This window comes from Cygnus olor, chromosome 2 (genome assembly GCF_009769625.2).
Source record: "Cygnus olor isolate bCygOlo1 chromosome 2, bCygOlo1.pri.v2, whole genome shotgun sequence".
Lineage (NCBI taxonomy): Eukaryota > Metazoa > Chordata > Aves > Anseriformes > Anatidae > Cygnus > Cygnus olor.
The window spans coordinates 19,356,717-19,375,211 of NC_049170.1; the positions used below are offsets into that span (position 1 = coordinate 19,356,717).

At 38.4% G+C, this 18,495-nt stretch overlaps 1 protein-coding gene across 8 annotated transcripts in view; it reads right to left on the reverse strand.

Moving 5' to 3' along the window:
* Window positions 1–18,495, reverse strand: part of ARMC3 (armadillo repeat containing 3) — a 62,805-nt gene that overhangs the window by 33,480 nt on the left and 10,830 nt on the right. For 7 of the 8 annotated variants that reach the window (XM_040548963.1, XM_040548964.1, XM_040548961.1 and 4 more), the window contains 6 exons: window positions 10,846–10,963; window positions 7,017–7,142; window positions 5,195–5,263; window positions 4,696–4,871; window positions 3,036–3,230; window positions 2,046–2,229 (listed from right to left, as the gene is read on the reverse strand). In XM_040548963.1, coding sequence (XP_040404897.1) covers window positions 2,046–2,229; window positions 3,036–3,230; window positions 4,696–4,871; window positions 5,195–5,263; window positions 7,017–7,142; window positions 10,846–10,963 — 868 coding nt within the window. The remainder of the gene's footprint in view (window positions 1–2,045; window positions 2,230–3,035; window positions 3,231–4,695; window positions 4,872–5,194; window positions 5,264–7,016; window positions 7,143–10,845; window positions 10,964–18,495) is intronic. The other variant, XM_040548965.1, reaches the window with a different exon arrangement.

Consider the following 18,495-nt stretch of genomic DNA (forward strand, 5'->3'; position numbering starts at 1 on the left):
TTCTCCCCCTCTTCTTCCAAGGAGGGGGAGTGAGAGAACAGTTGTGGTGGAGCTCAGCTGCCCAGCTGGATAAAACCACCACAACAGGCTGTTTGGTGTATTTACAACCAGGATCCAAACAGAACAAAACAAAACAAAACAACAACAACAACAACTGCATGTCGTGGCAAATATTTCTGTTATCTTATTGCCTTTGGACTATTCCTTAAAATGGCCCCAATGCCACTTCTCTTTCCACTGGAAGCCTGACTTTAGACCAGTAGCTCTTGGTATGTGTAATAAATTCAGTACTTCTGGGGGCCATGCTGAGCAGCACCTGGACTGTGTTTCTACTGCACCACAACAACACGTTGCCCTTTATCTAACTGGTTGTCACCAAAATTCTACAGCTTGGGAGCAAATATTTTAAATCTTCTGATCTATTTTCCCATCTTGCTCCATCCATACCAACTGTCATAGGCTGAAGAAGAGAGCAAACCTTTATAATGAAACCACATTGACTCCATTTGTAAAGATATATGACAAGAAGATGCATCTTCACTGACGGTAACATTCAATGATATAAGATCATATGCCGTACTGCAATATATTACGTGTACTTCTTGCCACTGCGCTTTACAAATGTTGTGTTCAGACATGCTTCTACTAACAGCTGCTAAAATATTAGGTCACAAAAACTGAAAAAAGGAGTGAAAGAGGGAAAGAAGGCTACGCTTATTTGAAAATAAATATGAAAAAGGATGAAGATGCAATAGAAAGTAGTAGGAGCAAATATAAATCTACTTAGCATACTACTTACAAGCCTGTCACAGGACTATAAAAATGATACCGACAGTCCTAAGTAGCATAATAAAATAACAATGCAGGAAAAATACACAAAGAAAACACTGGCATAAGAAGGTTCCTTCCTATCTCTGATATCTAAACATAAATGAAAATAATTTTCTCTGATTTGCAAAGCTTCCAACAGAGAATGAAAAAAGCATACAGAAACACAGAATACTAGGAAAGGTAGATTCTATTATTTTAATATATCATTTACAAACAAAATAATTACAAACAGAAAGTCAAACTAAGGAAGGTGAGAAAAGAAGTGGAAAGATAAAATGGGGAAAGAAGAAAGGAGGTCTGAAATACTGTAGGAAGGATAGATTGTTTTAGCCACGCATTAAATTAGACAGCATATTTGTAAAATAAACCTAAATTAAAGACATGACTCAACCATGAGGTGACAGAAATATGAACAAAATATTTAAGCTCTGCTGTCATAGTTACTGTCATCAAAATCCCTCGACAGAATCAAAATCTTCTATAGACAGAAGTATATTATTTCTTACATTGCATTTTGTTATATAGCAGTACTAGGCATATGTTGCAATTCAGAAACCAATGTATGGAAAGAATTTCAAATGTAGATTTATTTAAAGATCATCCTCGTGGGCAAAAGTGATGAGTATGTTCTGCCTAATTCAGAATTCCTTGGTGAATTATAGAAAAGTCTATAAAAAGAACCATAGTATGAATAATTATAAAAAGATGACAATAAAACTATTTAACTCCACTGGGAATATTAATCTGCAAGCCATTTGAAAGGCTTTTTTCATGTCCCTGTTAAAGGAATTTGTATTTGAAATTGCCTGACATTTAGATGAGCAGTTGTATGCAAAAGGAACTAAGCTTGTGATTAAGTCTTAACTGATATTGATGAGAAATTGTGCCAGCAGAGGTGACAGTTTAAGATGGTAGTTACCTGGCATCAATAAACAAAATTAAAAGGTCATATTTTCAGAGGGCCATTTTTCTTTAGGAAGTCAGCATTTTGCAAGAATCTATTATATTTAAAAATAAGGCAAAATCTTAAACTATTCATATACATGTATTTCCCAATTGTGCTCTGATTGCCAAGATTCATCATTGTAATTCTTTCTTGCCAATGTTTTCCTCAACACAAGTACTATCCTCAACCAGATAAGACAGCCTCATTCTGGACGAAAATTTACTTCACAAACAAATTCACATACACAGATTTTTAAAAAGTCACATACAATCATAAGCTGCTTTGGCAATTGCCTTTGCTGCATTCTTCTGAATATCAGGAACAGTAGAGTCTCCTACAAATGAAAGTAGCTTTTTAAGGCCTCCTGTCTGCTGAATCAATTGCATAGCATGCACATCTTCAAGACAATTTCCCAACACAGCAAGAGCTTCCACATGTAGATCGTTAAATTCCTAAAAAGGAAAAAAGCCCATACAAAAATAACCTTAAAATCAGGATTAAAATATCTCAGGCTTTTAACTTTGTAGGATAATTGTCATAACTTTATTTAGGACATTTTGTTTATATTACAAAATATATATTTTCATATTTATATTAGTCGCACACTTTCCTTGATGTGCCTTAGGATTGAACACAACTTACTAAAAACAATTAAGAAAAGAAAAAAATAAAGTGTCTCATTTACATCTGAATGTGTTAGGCAGGTATTCAGAAAGGACCTGTCATCTTAGAATTTCAAAAATATCACGAATTTCTCTATGCATTATATTTCCCTAGGTGACATCTGAAGTCAAGAAGCACTAAAGTGAGTCTCATAATAACATAAACAATGAAATTTCCAAGGTAGGAAATTATATTTAAAGCCATGAATATCAAAGGAAATTCAGAAAACAAGATCAACATTCAAACTGAACCAGTACCAGAGTTCACCATCTAATAAAAATTTTTGGGAAAACGTAATATAAAAAGATACATGGAGAATATTTCTTACATTTACAGTAGTTTGAGAAATGGACGGCAAATGCAAAACAATATGGCAACAATGCAATAAAACAAATGTAAACATTTTATTTTAATCCCTTTGCTACCTCTTCTACTAAATTAGGTATCCTAGCTTATCCTGTTTCTATCACAGTTAGCTCCAAGTAAGGAGCTATTTCTTCTGTTACCACTCTTCTATAACACAAACAATATTTCTCATTAGTCATACAAACATTAGCGGCAAGAACGAAAAACTCTTAAGGCAAGTAAACTGTACATTGGTTTCCAGTATCTTCAGAAGACAATCTAAGCCTTGATTTTCTCCCAGTATTATCCTGGTTCCTCTGTCTTTGCTAATTACTTCCAAGGTTTTAAGGGCTAACAACTGAATAACTGGGTATTCAGACTTCAGTAGTTCCAGCAAGGGTGGAATTACATTCAGTTCGCAAACTGCAGCACGGCTTTGAAAATCCTGTAGCAAAACATTCAACAAAGAATGTTAGTGATAGAAAATACAGCAGTACAGCAATTCCTGACTTTACAGAAAGAACACCAAAAATCTGATTTCAAACATACAAAAATGAGCCAATACACAAGAACATCAATTTCTGAAGATTTCATTTTTCTTAGCTAAGAATCAAAATGAGTATGATCAACCTCCCCCCTAACCTTAAAATACAAATTTTTTGCATTACTGAGGTATACCCTACAGTATCTAGCTCTGGCTAAGGAAGTCTGTTTACTTTTGGTTTTGCCATGTTTGTCTCAATACACACATTTTTTGAGAAAGTTTTAAAAATTTCGTTTCATCATTTTTATTCATATCAGCGGGGGAGAAAATAGTTTTAACAGTACACCGTGGTTGCCTGGTAACTTCTTCTTTTGTTTCAGTAATTATAAAATAATGATTAAAAATCTCAACTTTAAACAATGTATATACTGCTCAATAAAAAGACAGTAGTAGATTATATTAAAATAGAGAAAAAATAAATAAATTACAATTTGCTTTTAAATAGCTTATTGCACATGTGCAGCATGCAATTATCCTTATCAATATAAGCAAGCACCAGGTGCAGTTATCCAGATATACCCTGCAACAAAGACAGCGAGATAGTAAAAGAGGAGAAAGAGTAAAATGTGATTCTGAATAGACATGCTCTGATGCCCCAAAAGAGATAGAGTTATAAACTGAATTCATTACTGAATTGATTCGCTTAAGCCTTGGAAGAGAACTGACAAACAAATGCACCATTCTTTTGCTAAGCAGCATATGGATGACAATAGTGCTTAGTGTGAAAGTAGCCAATAACAAATCTATTCCTCCAGTATGGAAAGTAGCTGTTGACAGCAATTACCTATCATTAGGAAGATGTTCAAAAACTGTGACTATGGACTTGCTGGCCAAGACAAGGCACAATGCAATTACAACTATAGTTGTAGAATTATTCCGGCCTTTTGGATACACAGCTTATAACTCTCATTACCAAGACTAATATTTGCCAAATAAGAAAACATATTCCTACTTAATTTAAAACGCATCTGAATCCAATTGTGGTCTCACACTGCCGTACCGCATGGATAATTGCATTAAGTTGAATAGAAGTACAGTCAAATCAGTGATATTCAGTTAATCATAGAATCATGGAATGGTTTGGGTTGGAAGGGATCTCTAAGATCACCCAGTTCCAACCCCCTGCCATGGGCAGGGACACCTCCCACTAGACCAGGTTGCGTAAAGCCCTATCCAGCTGGCCTTGAACACTTCCAGGGATGGGGCATCCACAACTTCTCTGGGCAATCTGTTCCAGGTGTGACATCTAATGTTTTCAAATACATTGATAAGTGCTGAAGAGTAAAGGAACCAAATATTTTAAAATTATTAACCCCATTGTGAATGTTTATCTGCCTCTGTAATTTAAAACAAGAGTAAACTTCACCTGTACCAGGAGATAGATACATTCAACTGAATTCTTCTTAACATCAGGATCAGGACTATCTAGTAGTCTGATAAGTGGTTCTAATCCACCTTGCTCAAATATTTGTACTTTAGTAGTATATTCAACAGCCATTTGTGCCAGACACAGAGTAGCAAATTCATGAATAACCACATCTTCTATAAGAGAAAAAAAAAAAGAAGAAATATTTTGATCAAGTTTATTCAGCACAGTATATGCTCACTAATCTGGTGGGTTAAAACATTTTTGAAAGTAAATAAACATTAGCTGTTAATCATACCTTATTTCTTCATAAACATGTTGCTCCATCTGTACAGCATAAAACATTACTCAGTGAAAAAATGAGCTATACAAGTGATTACCTATTTAATATATATTATGAAAAATCGTAAGTTACACAGAGGATTTTATTAAATTATCTGATCAAATAATAGAAAATTATTTTTGAGAGTATTTTTGCACAAGGAATATTGTAAGCTACCTTCTGGCACCAGGTGGGATAAAAGTGCATTTGTGACATCCAGTTCCCTCAGTAACTTCTTGACATCATCTACAATGAAATAAATGCATACATGAAGTCTTTTATTTGGCAAGCTGGACTGAATAAAGAAACAGATTCTGCTCCAAGGGGAATGTACTTAAGGTTACTCTCTGAGTGCCAAAAAGAATTGACTGAAGTTATACCAAGATCATAACGGGCCCAGAAAATGTACAGGAGATTTTCAAGTACAAGACAACATTCTTTGCCATTTCATAAATAGAAATTTTCTCTATACTTCATTGAAACTTCATTCAAAATACTTGTCTCTAGTAGGTTCTTACTGCATGTTGCACAGTTTTAGCTGTCAAAGAAGTCATACTCCAACTGTTAAAACTATTTGTACTTAAAATAATCAAACTAAAAACAATCCTCCCTTTACTTAATTTTCAAGCCTTCACTTTCTAATTTTCTGATAACAGAGCCCACTTTGCAAATTGAAAACATTAATTATACAGGTCTTATTAAAATCACAAGAAAGACTTTCAGAAGCATTTTTCTTGGTAATGGCAAACTAGCCAAACTACAACCACTAGACAGAACAAACAAAAAACATTTGGGACAGACTTCATGTGATCTTACAGAGCTGTGTTGTTACTATCAACACATTGCAGTGCTGAAATGTAAGAGAAATGGTACATGAAAAATGTACTTATAAAAAAATATATATATATGTGAATATAAATGGAAGATCTTCAGCCATGCAAATCCATGTTTGTGCAGGAAGCCAAGGTCTCAAGGGAATAACTGTAGGCTAGCATGGAGTTGAAAGTAAGGTAAAGAGCATAAGATATAATGCAACATGAAAAGCAGATAGCAGTTGGTAAAAGATATAAATAGTGGTCAGGATATCATCATGAAAGACAACTGGGCAGATCATCTTCCAAAATAAGACCTGATTCATTATATTGATTGGGTATAAGTTTACAAAGTGATGCTAAAATAACTGCCACTGAAACTCAACCTTATGTCACTTAGGTTTTCATCTTCTTCAGGTATGCTTACACTCTGCTTACTGAGGCTTGATCATCTGGCACTCAGCCACCCAGCATGGATGTAATACATACTCACCTTAGAAAAAGGTACAAGAAAATCTGCATATACTGTGGTTAACTCATCTAACAATGGTAATGGCTACACAAGATACACTGGCTTGCCATGACTGAAATGTCTCTGAGACATATTCAGGATAGGTTGAATATCACTAGCTCAGATACAAGTAACAAATACCTACACAGGAGCACTGATCTGCCAAAGAAGCTGGGTAAATGTGCGTGTCAATGCTTCAGAGTTCAGGGCTTTTTTTTTTTGCTATTGACACTTGAGTTAGCTGCTATAAATTTAACACTTTTTCTCCATTATCACTGTAGTTACACCAGTGCATCCAGTAACAACTGATATTTAACCACACCTTTTTTTATGTACATGATATATACCACTTTATCCTTCTCTTCCAATTCTTGTAAAAGAGGAGAGTGTGTCATTTCAACACTGTTTGGGCATCTTATATAGTCCGGCTTTCTTTGAGAGAGAATTCCAGTACCAAACTCTTTCAATTTGTCCCTGTCAAAACAAAACTAATGACTTGAGGAAAATTCACTTCTCTTGTATTCTTTTTTTCCCCAAATCAGTGGAGTTCTCTCTAGCAAAACTAGTTCCTTTGTTTTCAGTCGCTAATATAAGAAAAAAAAAATCACAAGCCACCTATTGCTTTGACGACCACAACCATACACATTGAAAAATGTTAAAAAATTGAGACTCTTACGATTAGAAGCCATGATACCAAGCACCATCATGGCATTTCTGCGTACAATTGGATCTTCATGTGAGATGAGTTTATACAGACGTTCCACTGCTCCAAGACCAAGAAGTGTCACTTTGTTTTCATCACCTAAAGAGTAATTAGGTTAAAAGTAAGAAATGTAACAAGCTCATAGTTCTAATATAACAAAGTAAAATAGCTACCATTTTTCACCAGACCACAGAAACAAAGGAAAAAAAAAGACTGGACAGGACCATGGGAGCTCGTGTTCAAGACAGAGCAGGAAAAAGCCTTGCTCTTACCATCACGGGACCTGTTCTGCTCTCCTTGCTCAGGCAGTGTGGGGCTGTGCTCTTGCCCCTGAGGTCATGGTCCCTCACCTGCTCTGCTGTCACCCTGACTGCTGGTTCCCATCCCTTGTGGAGCAGCTGGCCCTTGCTGCTACCTGGGAACATGACCTAGTGGTAAGAGATATGGTGACACCCACTGCTAACTGAGTTTACAGATAATCCAAAACAACTGCCCTGAAAGTTAGGCATTTCACTGGCACGGTAACTGTATGGATAACATATTACTACATAACAGATCACCAGGGGAAAGGATGATCCCATACGCCTCTGAAGAGAAGTAAGGAAGAACCTGTCAGTCCTGTGCCAAGTGGTGGGGAAGGATATAGGCTGATTTGTCATCATCATGTTATCAAGGGTCATTGATTCTTTTAACTTGTTTTTGGATATGTCTCTGATATGTCTTTTAAACTGTTTTTGGATAAAGCTACTGGTTACAACAGGGTTCATCTCAACCTATATATTTTATATATATATATATATACACACACACACAATAAAAATAATTACTTTAAGAAACGTTTAAAAAAGAAAAAGTATGCAGAAGCCAGAAGTTCCAGTACTAAAGTTGACTATTCAAACTAAAGTATGCCTTCTTAATGTGCACAGTGGCTAGTCTTTAACAACATTACGCACTAACATTTCCTTAGGATTTGTATATCAGTTCTCTAGGATTAATTAGTATTTTTAAAGCAAAGGATGCTTCTGTCTGTTGGACAGCCAACTCATTTATTAGAGACTACCACAGTAGTACAAAGGATAGCTTCCTATTTGGTTAAGTACAGGTGAGTGATCACAGAATCGTCTAGGTTGGAAGATCACCCAGTCCAACCTCTGACCTAACACTAACAAGTCCTCCACTAAACCATATCACTAAGCTCTAAATCTAAATGTCTTTTGAAGACCTCCAGGGATGGTGACTCAACCACTTCCCTGGACAGCCTATTCCAATGCCTAACAACCCTTTCAGTAAAGAAGTTCTTCCTAATTTCCAACCTAAACCTCCCCTGGCACAACTTTAGCCCATTCCCCCTTGACCTGTCACCAGGCACGTGGGAGAATAGACCAACCCCTACCTCGCTACAGCCTCCTTTAAGGTACCTGTAGAGAGCGATAAGGTTGCCCCTGAGCCTCCTCTTCTCCAGGCTGAACAATCCCAGCTCCCTCAGCCGCTCCTCGTAAGACTTGTTCTCCAGACCCCTCACCAGCTTCGTCACCCTTCTCTGGACTCTCTCGAGCATCTCGACGTCCTTCGTGTAGCAAGGAGCCCAAAACGGAACACAGTACTCGAGGTGCAGCCTCACCAGAGCCGAGTACAGGGGGACAATCACCTCCCTAGACCTGCTGGCCACGCTGCTTCTTATACAAGCCAGGATGCTGTTGGCCTTCTTGGCCACCTGAGCACACTGCTGGCTCATATTCAGCCGACTATCAACCAATACTCCCAGGTCCTTCTCTGCCAGGCAGCTTTCCAACCACTCATCTCCCAGCCTGTAGCGCTGCTTGGGGTTGTTACGCCCCAGGTGCAGGACCCGGCACTTGGCCTTGTTGAACTTCATACAGTTGGCCTCAGCCCATCGGCCCAACCTGTCCAGATCCTCCTGCAGAGCCTTCTTACCCTCGAGCAGATCGACACACGCACCTAACTTGGTGTTGTCTGCAAACTTACTGAGGGTGCACTCAATCCCCTCATCCAGATCATCGATAAAGATATTGAAGAGGACTGGCCCCAGTACTGAGCCCTGGGGGACTCCACTAGTGACCAGCCTCCAACTGGATTTGACTCCATTCACCACAACTCTTTGGGCCCGGCTATCCAGCCAGTTTTTAATCCAACGAAGCGTACGCCAGTCCAAGCCACGAGCAGCCAGTTTTTTGAGGAGAATGTTGTGGGAAACAGTGTCAAAAGCCTTACTGAAGTCAAGGTAGACCACATCCACAGCCTTTCCCTCATCCACTAAGCGTGTCACTTCGTCATAGAAGGAGATCAGGTTTGTCAAGCAGGACCTGCCCTTCATAAACCCATGCTGACTGGGCCTGATCGCCTGCTTGCCCTGCAAGTGCCGCGTGATGACACTCAAGATAACCTGCTCCATGGGCTTCCCTGGCACTGACATCAAACTAACAGGCCTATAGTTCCCCGGGTCTACCCTCCGACCCTTCTTGTAGATGGGCGTCACATTTGCTAGCCACCAGTCGACTGGGACCTCTCCTGATAGCCAGGATTGCCGATAAATGATGGAAAGCGGCTTGGCCAGCTCCTCCGCCAGTTCTCTCAGTACCCTCAGGTGGATCCCATCCGGCCCCATCAACTTGCGTACATCCAAGTGCTGTAGCAGGTCGCCAACCATTTCCTTGTGGATAGTGAGGGCCACATTCTGCTCCCCATCCCCTTCCACCAGCTCAGGGTACTGGGTATCCAGAGAACAACTGGTTTTGCCACTAAAGACTGAGGCAAAGAAGGCATTAAGCATCTCAGCTTTTTCCTCGTCCCTTGTAACTAAGTTTCCCCCCGCATCCAGTAAAGGATGGAGAATTCTCCTTAGTCCTCCTTTTGGTGTTGATGTATTTGTAAAAACATTTTTTGTTATCTTTAACAGCAGTAGCCAGATTTAGCTCCAGATGAGCTTTGGCCCTTCTAATTTTGTCCCTGCACAGCCTCGCAACAGCCTTATAGTCCTCGTGAGTGGCCCGCCCTCTTTTCCAAAGATTATAAACCCTCTTTTTTCTCCTAAGCTCGAACCACAACTCTCTGTTCAGCCAGGCCGGTCTTCTTCCACGCCAGCTCGTCTTTGGGCACGTGGGAACAGACCGCTCCTGAGCCATTAAGATTTCCTTCTTGAAGAGTGCCCAGCCTTCCTGGACTCCTCTGTCCTTCAGAACCTCCTCCCAATGGACTCTGCCAACCAGTGTCCTGAACAGCTCAAAGTCAGCCCTCCGGAAGTCCAAGACAGCGGTTTTACTGGTCCCCTTCCTGGCTTCGCCAAGAATAGAGAATTCTACCATTTCGTGGTCACTCTGCCCAAGACAGCTCCCGACCACCACATCTCCCACCAGTCCGTCACTGTTTGTGAACAGAAGGTCTAGCGGGGCACCTCTCCTGGTAGGCTCTCTAACCAGCTGCGTCAGGAAGCTATCTTCCACGCTCTCCAGAAACCTCCTAGACTGCTTTCTCTGGGCTGTGTTGTGCTTCCAGGATATGTCTGGGAAGTTGAAGTCCTCCATGAGGACAAGTGCTGATGATTTTGCAACTTCTGCCAGCTGCCTGTAGTACTCCTCATCCGCCTCCTCATCCTACAGTGCTGCTGTGTAGGTATTTGTTACTTGTATCTGAGCTAGTGATATTCAACCTATCCTGAATATTTCTCATCTTGACAGAGATTTTTTAAATGAAATGAAGACTTTATTGCTAGGAAACTAAAAAATTCTGAACTACTATCAAAACATAAGCAAGTCAAAGGAAAGCTTATTGCAAAAGGACTAACCTTTTGATGCAAATTTATATATAGCATCACACGCTTTGGCCAAAACTTCCTCTTCAGGCGAACTAAGCATTAGCACGACCGTTGCTGCTGTTTTGCTTTCAATCAATAGAGGATCAAACTAGGAAAAAAAAAAAAAGGAAGAAAAGCTTATTTATACTGAGCCTTACTGTGCACCGCAGTAGACTTCCATACTACATTTAAAAAAAAAAAAACAAAAACAAAAAAAAACACAAATTTGAGATCTACATTGAATTAGAAATATTAACAAGTTGTTATTTACTCGAAGAAATTCAGTTTTCAATAACAATTTGAGATGTTGAAAAGTAAGAATAGTTGACTTAATACAATCATGATTTCATCTAGTATGAAGATTTTGGGAAAACTTGACAGTTCACTGTACATCCAGGAAGTTTTGAAGGCAACAGACTACTTAACTCTGTTACACGTGAAAGAGCATCCTGCAGCTTCCGAATCAAACATGGGATGAGATATTTTATGAGCTGCTGTGCACAGAAACTATGAACTTGTATGTTGTATAAGTAATAGCATTTGGTTATTCCGTGGCACTACCATTTGATGGGATTTTCAAAAAATAAATGACCCTTCCTTTGCCTTCAGCAACTCAGTTCACTTGTCAAACACTAGCTTATCACGATCCTGTATACTAGCTGAAGTATTTCTATGATAATCCATGCTCAGTGAGCTAGAAATGATGCAGTGTTCATTTCCATTTCTGATCTCTCTCATACAAAAAAAAAAAAAAAATCCAACAAATCTATTCAGCCTCTTGATAGACTTTAGGAATAACATCTCTTGAGAAAAGGAACTCTTCTGAAAAAGCCTTTTGTTCTTTAGCACAACTCAAGCATTTCCAAGAAAATTACCCATTAAAAAGTTTTAAGCTAATTTGGATTTAAAATACCGATTTATATATGCAAAAACTCTCATATGTCCCAATGCTTTAGACCTATAGAATATCTGTTTTGCATACAGAAGCTACTAGATACTGGAGTCGTGCAGAATCACTCAACGTCAGTGTACCTATCTTTAAGATACAGCTCATCAATCATTTAGGATAGCAATATACTATTACAATGTATATTTATGTTGTGTGTATCTTAAAATGTCTATAATTTGTTTTACTTCATTTTAAAACATTTTAATAGCTACATCAGAAGCACATGTTGCTGAATATCAAGGACATGGATATATATACATGTCACTTGTCAATCAAGGAAATTGTTTGGAGCAAATCTTCAACAAAGTTATGAGTGTGCTAGAAGGAAAATGAAGAAAAATGAAGGTTTTTTTCAGCTCACCCAGACTTGTTCCGAAATAAGGCAAAATATGATATGGACTTCTAAATCCTTATTTTTGTTAGGTTCTTAAATCCAAATATTTTCATCCTCTTCTACAAGGCACATCACACAAATTAAGTCTGCAAGATCAAGATTCAGGTTTCCCTAACAGTTCAGAGGTTGCTTGGCTAATGTGTTTAACTGCTCTCCCTACCTTCAAGCAGGTCTGAAAACCTGAAGAACTGTCCAACTTCATGCTTGTTGAGACAAGTTGTAGGCAAGGGACAACTTGTGGAACAAAGCTCCTTTTCTATAATCAAGCTTATTGCACCAGAAGTCATTGTACTCAGTAATGACTTGGCAACAAGATTTAAACCAAACAGTGGCATAGTGGTCCAAGTTACATCTTAATGATGGGCCTAAAACAAAGGAATTTATTTTGGGAATCTTCTTTTTACATTGTAAGGAGGCAAAAAGTTCGGCTTATTCCAACAACTTTCTTTACTGTTCACTCTAGCCATAAGAGATGCATATAGGAGAATTAACAGATGCCTGGAACTCCCTTCAGCCAGCCTCACACATCTCTACTACTCACACGTGTGTTCCTTGCAGGAAGAGAACATGATCCTTCAGGTAAGCGCTAGGATGTAAGCAGAGACATAACACTTTTCTGAGAAAAAAGGTGTTTGAGTCCATTCTAGCCTATTATTGAACCTGCTCCTTTGAAACAATGACGAATAGAAGAGATGTTATTCAAAATACATATTTATACTTCAGCTTGTAAAAAGGTCATGATGCTTCAGGTAACAAGTTCAGATTCTTACATACTGTAAATTTAAATGGTTACCATTAGTATTATATGAATACTAAACAGATGTGGCAGAGTCATTAACCAAACCCAGATGTACACATGCTACCTTCCAAATCTTCTGTAAATTGAGGACTTTTAGTATATAGCACACAGCAAGACGGAGAAAAGAAAAAAATAAAAGACTTTGGCAGGGAGAAAAGGAAACCATTTATGACCGACCCTTATGGGCTGCAGCCAGCATGCATCTCCCTTCGTGAGCAGGTAGCTCTGCTCTCCCATACAAAAGGGGGAAAATTGTGTCCACACATCTAGATTGAAATTGTGCATTTAGATTTTTCATTAGTAGAGAAAATTTGGATGATGTCTAAACTCTTACTGCTTTATCAGTATGGGTACACTCTACCTGTAAATTGCAGCTCACATGGATATAGTTAAACCTGTGGAACAGAACTTCCTTCTGACACAAGAAAACAGCTAAAAGAGACCAAACAGATGATAACCCTTTGATGCTAAAGTCATGTTTGTTCAGCTTGGCTGATTACTCCTCTATGACCAACAAAGATACATTGTCAATAATCCTTATGTAGGTATGGAATATAAGCTTGTTAGAGCACTTTTTTATTCTAGTGAAAGGTTTTTCCTGACTACAATTTTCCATTTCCTTGCAGCTGCTCCACAGGGGTACACCTCTGGTACAGCCCACCTCATGTGCTGAAGCAATGACCTGGACATCCACAAAAGACCCTGCAGCAGATCAGAACACTTTCCACACCTCATATGCCCTCCTTCCACACATTCCTGAAAATGTTCTTTATCCCTATTGGCTGTAGGGCTCCATCAATAATACATTCTGCTATAAAGTAAAAATATAAATAATAAAATAATAAATTACAATCTACATTTTCTCTACAGCAATTCAAAATGGATTCCTAATAGCTGTCCCAAGCAATTGCAGACATTTTAATTACATTAGGCTTTGAATGAAAGGTGATATATAGAGAGGCAGAGTCAAATCCAACCCTGTAGAAACTTCACTGGCATCTGCAGGGCTGAATCTGGCCAAATACATGGCAATGGGATGAAACAGTAATTTTTAGTAAAGGACGTTAGTGCTTCAGAGAAACATAAATCAAACACGGAGATTGATCTCAGATAAAGGTTAATAAGAAATGAAATATGAAATTAGAGTTTTAAACCTCAGTTATTTATTTACATTGATCTAATAACAAAAATGTTATTATGTTGCTCCATTTTCTTTGCCTCTCATGTTCACAGGTAATTGTATAAACTACAATTCACTGATAATTCCTAGACTTTAATCACAAATTAGCTTATGAGCAGAGTGAAATTGGTCTAATCTCTACCCATTTCTATACATACTTGATTCACTACTACTCTGTGAAATATGCAACAGGCACCTTCCTGTTAGAATCACTTTTGGCTGAAAACACAATAAGAAGAGTCACCAATATTTACATACATTTAAGAAGTCAGCAGCCTGAGCAGGCCAGTGATTTGCTGGAAGTAACGTTCTCAGTCAAAAACATCATAGAAATGGATGTGACCTTTCCTTATCATAATGGCAGCATAGCTAGAGTTCCCTTTTTTGCTATCACAACTTGCTCCTAAATCTTCATACATCATTGCAGACTCTTCCTTGAATGACACATACAGGACAACCTAAATGCTAGAACAATATGCCTGAAGTGACAAATGACATTGAATTAAATAAACACAGGTATCTGGATTATAAGCAACAACATTCCCAGCACTTGATTTGTACTGAGAAAAAAGCGAATGAAAGAGAGAAAAAAAATGCTGTAATTCAAAAACTGTAGCTCTGATCATGGTGTTTGTGTGCATTTGACTTTGAAGCCATTAGAAATTGCAGTGTTTTTTTTCCTTCCATCAACTTCACTCAGTTGAAATGCTAAACTGAAGGCAATATAATATTTGTTTTCAGTCAGACTAAAGGTCCATCTAGCCAGGCATCCTGTCTCTGAGACAGGCTTATAACACATGGGCAGGCAGACTATTAAACTTTACTTACATTCCCCCCAAGATTCCAGCACTCGGCAATCTATAGAGAGCTGGTGAGCTAGTGATTTTATCTATCTATGTCCAAAAAGTCAAAGAAAAATTTTCCACCAGTTTATCTGGTAAATAGTTTTGAAGCCATTTGTATTTAGGCCACCCTTAATACTCTGAGACACAAGTATCAGAGTTTAAGTCTTAGACAAATAGTTGTGCCTTTTCTTTGTTTTAAAAATATCACCGGACAATTTTATTTGTCCTCCACAATTCATTCACTGTGGAGGAACAATGAAATGAATAACACCCCTCTCTGTATGTTCACATTTTTGTAAGCATCTATGAAATTCATCTTTAGAGTCCTTTCCTTTTGGGAATGAGGAAACCTACTCTCTTTGATCTTTCCTGATATAGAAGTCACTCTGATTATTCTTGTTGTCTTTTTCAGTACTTTTAGAGTTCAACTGTACCTTTCTTGATATGGAAAAATCAGAACTGTTAATGGCATTCAACATACGCAGGTATCATGCATTTGTTAGTCATATGGTGTTTTGCCTTTTATTTTCTGTAATTTGAAATATCGTATTTATTCATTTTTCACCTACTTAGTACTGGCTGCCATTTTCATGAAAGAATCCATGTGAATTCTGAGAGGCTGGATGGCACGGATTGCAGAACAAAACCCGATGACAGTCCACTGGCAACTTCTTTCATTAAGAAACCAGAACAGTGTTTTGTTTTCTAACCTTAGCTTTCTATTTTGTTAACCAGATGCAGCCAGGGAAGGACTTTCTTTTTACCTGTCAGTGCTTATGTGAATAAAAAATCTAAGTAACTGTATCAACCAGACCACCATGATCCACTTGCACACTGACTCCTCCCTCTACAGAATTCAAATAGATTTCTGAGACAAAGCTTTCCTCTACACAAGCAATATGGGTTCCCATTACTATCATATTTACCCATGCAACTATATATATATATATTTTTTTTTTTTGGGGGGGGGGGGGCAATCTGTTCTACTAACTAACCCTGTGTGGCAGACAAACTTTCTGCCCTGTAACTACTAATGTATTTCTTTTTGAAAATGAATTTTCCTGCTCTCCGCTCCCCTAGTACAAAGGGTACACATTAAATACCGTAAGAAAGAGTACCTCAATTTCATATTCTAGTCATTTTACAGTTAGAATAATTCATTCACATTAATTTCAGTTATTTGCCGCACAGCTTTTTTTTTTCTTGACAAAGAATTACTGTTTCTTTTCCTTTATGACTTTAATCACCCAGTAGTCCCCCTCTAAGAAGCTTCTTGCTTCTTGTGATTTTGGAAAAGCTTTACTGCTAGGTTTTGTATGGATCTCTCCCAAAATATTTTGGTGCATCGTGTCATTGGGCTTTTGCTTTTCATTTGTGAGCGTTTTTTCTGTTTTGCTTTCCCATTTAGATGCAAATCCCACCTTTTGAAGGATGTATCTATCTCCTATTATTCTATTGTTTAATCATTCTATTGTTTTTTTAAAGATCCTTTAAAAGCCCTTTCTGAACTAAATGACTAAAGGTCTGCTTTATCCTTACAGCTTTCACAGACACTTTAGAAGAATTACTAATATCTTTCATAATCCTCAATCCCTTATCTTTTGCCTAGAAAAAAATGGAGTTAACATATACCTGCTCATGCTATCTATTTCACTTCTGTCCAAGTATAATCTCCAATACTAACAATACAAAACTGACATATTCCATTGAATAGTTGACAACGACATGCACCTCTGGAGATCATCTAGCTCAAAGCAGGGTCAACTAGAGCTCAGGACTAGGGACAGTCTGATTTTGAATATCTCCATGGATGAAGACTCCATACACAACCTCGCTGGGGAACCCATGTTCCATCATCTGTCAGTAAAAGAATTTTTTTTTCTCCACTTATGTTTAAATCGAATCTCTTGTGTTACGGTTTGTACCTCTTGCCTCTCATATGTTCATTGGGCACCACTGACAAGTCTGGCTCTGACTTTTTTACTCTCTCCCACCAGGTATTTGTACACATTGACAAGACCCGTCCAAGCCTCCTCTCAAGAGTGAACAGACTCTTCAGCTCTCAGCCTCTCCTCACATGACAAATGTTCCAAGTCTTTTGGCATCTTTGTGGCCCTTTGCCAGACTCACTCCAGTGAGTCCACGTCTCTCTTCTTCTGGGGAACCCAGAATTGGACATCGCACTCCAGATTTGGTCTCACCAAAGTTGAGTGAAAGACTTCAGTCATCTCACTCAAACTGCTGTGGCAACACTGTTTAATGTGCCCTGGGATGTTGTTGGCCTTCTTTGCCTCAAGTGGACACTGCTAGTGCATATTCAACTTACTGTACACTCAGACCACCAGGTCATTTCTTGCAAAGCTGCTTTCTGGCTGGTCATCAACCAGTCTGTACTGGTTATTACTCACCCAGGTGCAGGACTTTGCACTTCCCCTTAATGAAGTTATCGAAATTCGTATTTTCTCCACTTCCCTAGTCTGTCAAAGTCCCTTTGAATGGCAACACAACCATTCGGTGTAACAACCACTCCTTGCAATTTCGTATCTGTGAACTTGCTGAGGATGCACTCTGTCCCATAGGTCAGGTCACTAATGAAGAGGTTAACCCCTGGGCACAATAGTAGTGACTGGCCTCCAGCTGGGCTTCATGCTGCTGATCACAACCCTTTGAGCCCAGCAGTTCAGCTCGTTTTCAATTCACCTCGTTGTCTATTTATCTCATCCATACCTCATTCATTTGTCTATCAGGATGTAATGAAAGACAGTGTTGAAAGCCTTACTAAAGTCAAATTAATATTTAGGTTCCTTATTGATTGCTCAAAAGAAGGTGTTTCTGTGGAGTCTAAATTTCAGGAGTTGACAGTGCCACTTCTGTTCCTCCGAACTTTCACTTGTAACATGACTGTTGTGAGTGAAGCCATTTTCAAAAATACTCAGGGACTTACGGCTTTCTTTCATGCATAATGACTCAGTACTTTCTCCAGTGGTAACATTAAGCTTCCCTTCTAATGCCTGTGTCCTAACTGATGACCAAACAGTAATATTGTCCAGACCAAACTTAGGGAAGATATCATACGAGAAGTTCCTATTGACCTATGTCAAAGCTAACATACTTTACCTGCCTGAAATATAGTCTTAAGGTAATCCATATAGAGAAAGAAACTCAAATGAGTACTTTTTTTCTGACCAGCCCTCAGAACATATAATAGTTAAAAAATAAATAAATAATGGACGTTGGTGAAAACAGGGTCCTCAGGAATACTCTCTGAAGCATATAAGCTGTGGCTGGTCTAGGATATGTGTTTTCCACCTGTTCCTAGAAAACTATAAAAAAAAAGTGGTCATCTGCACTATCATATATTCTCAGAGAATTCCACATGCACAAAAGCCCTCTTATATGAATCTGTCCACATTATCTCAAGGCTTCTTTTCTTGGACTTGACATTTTCATAAGCAGCTTATCAATCAGAAGATA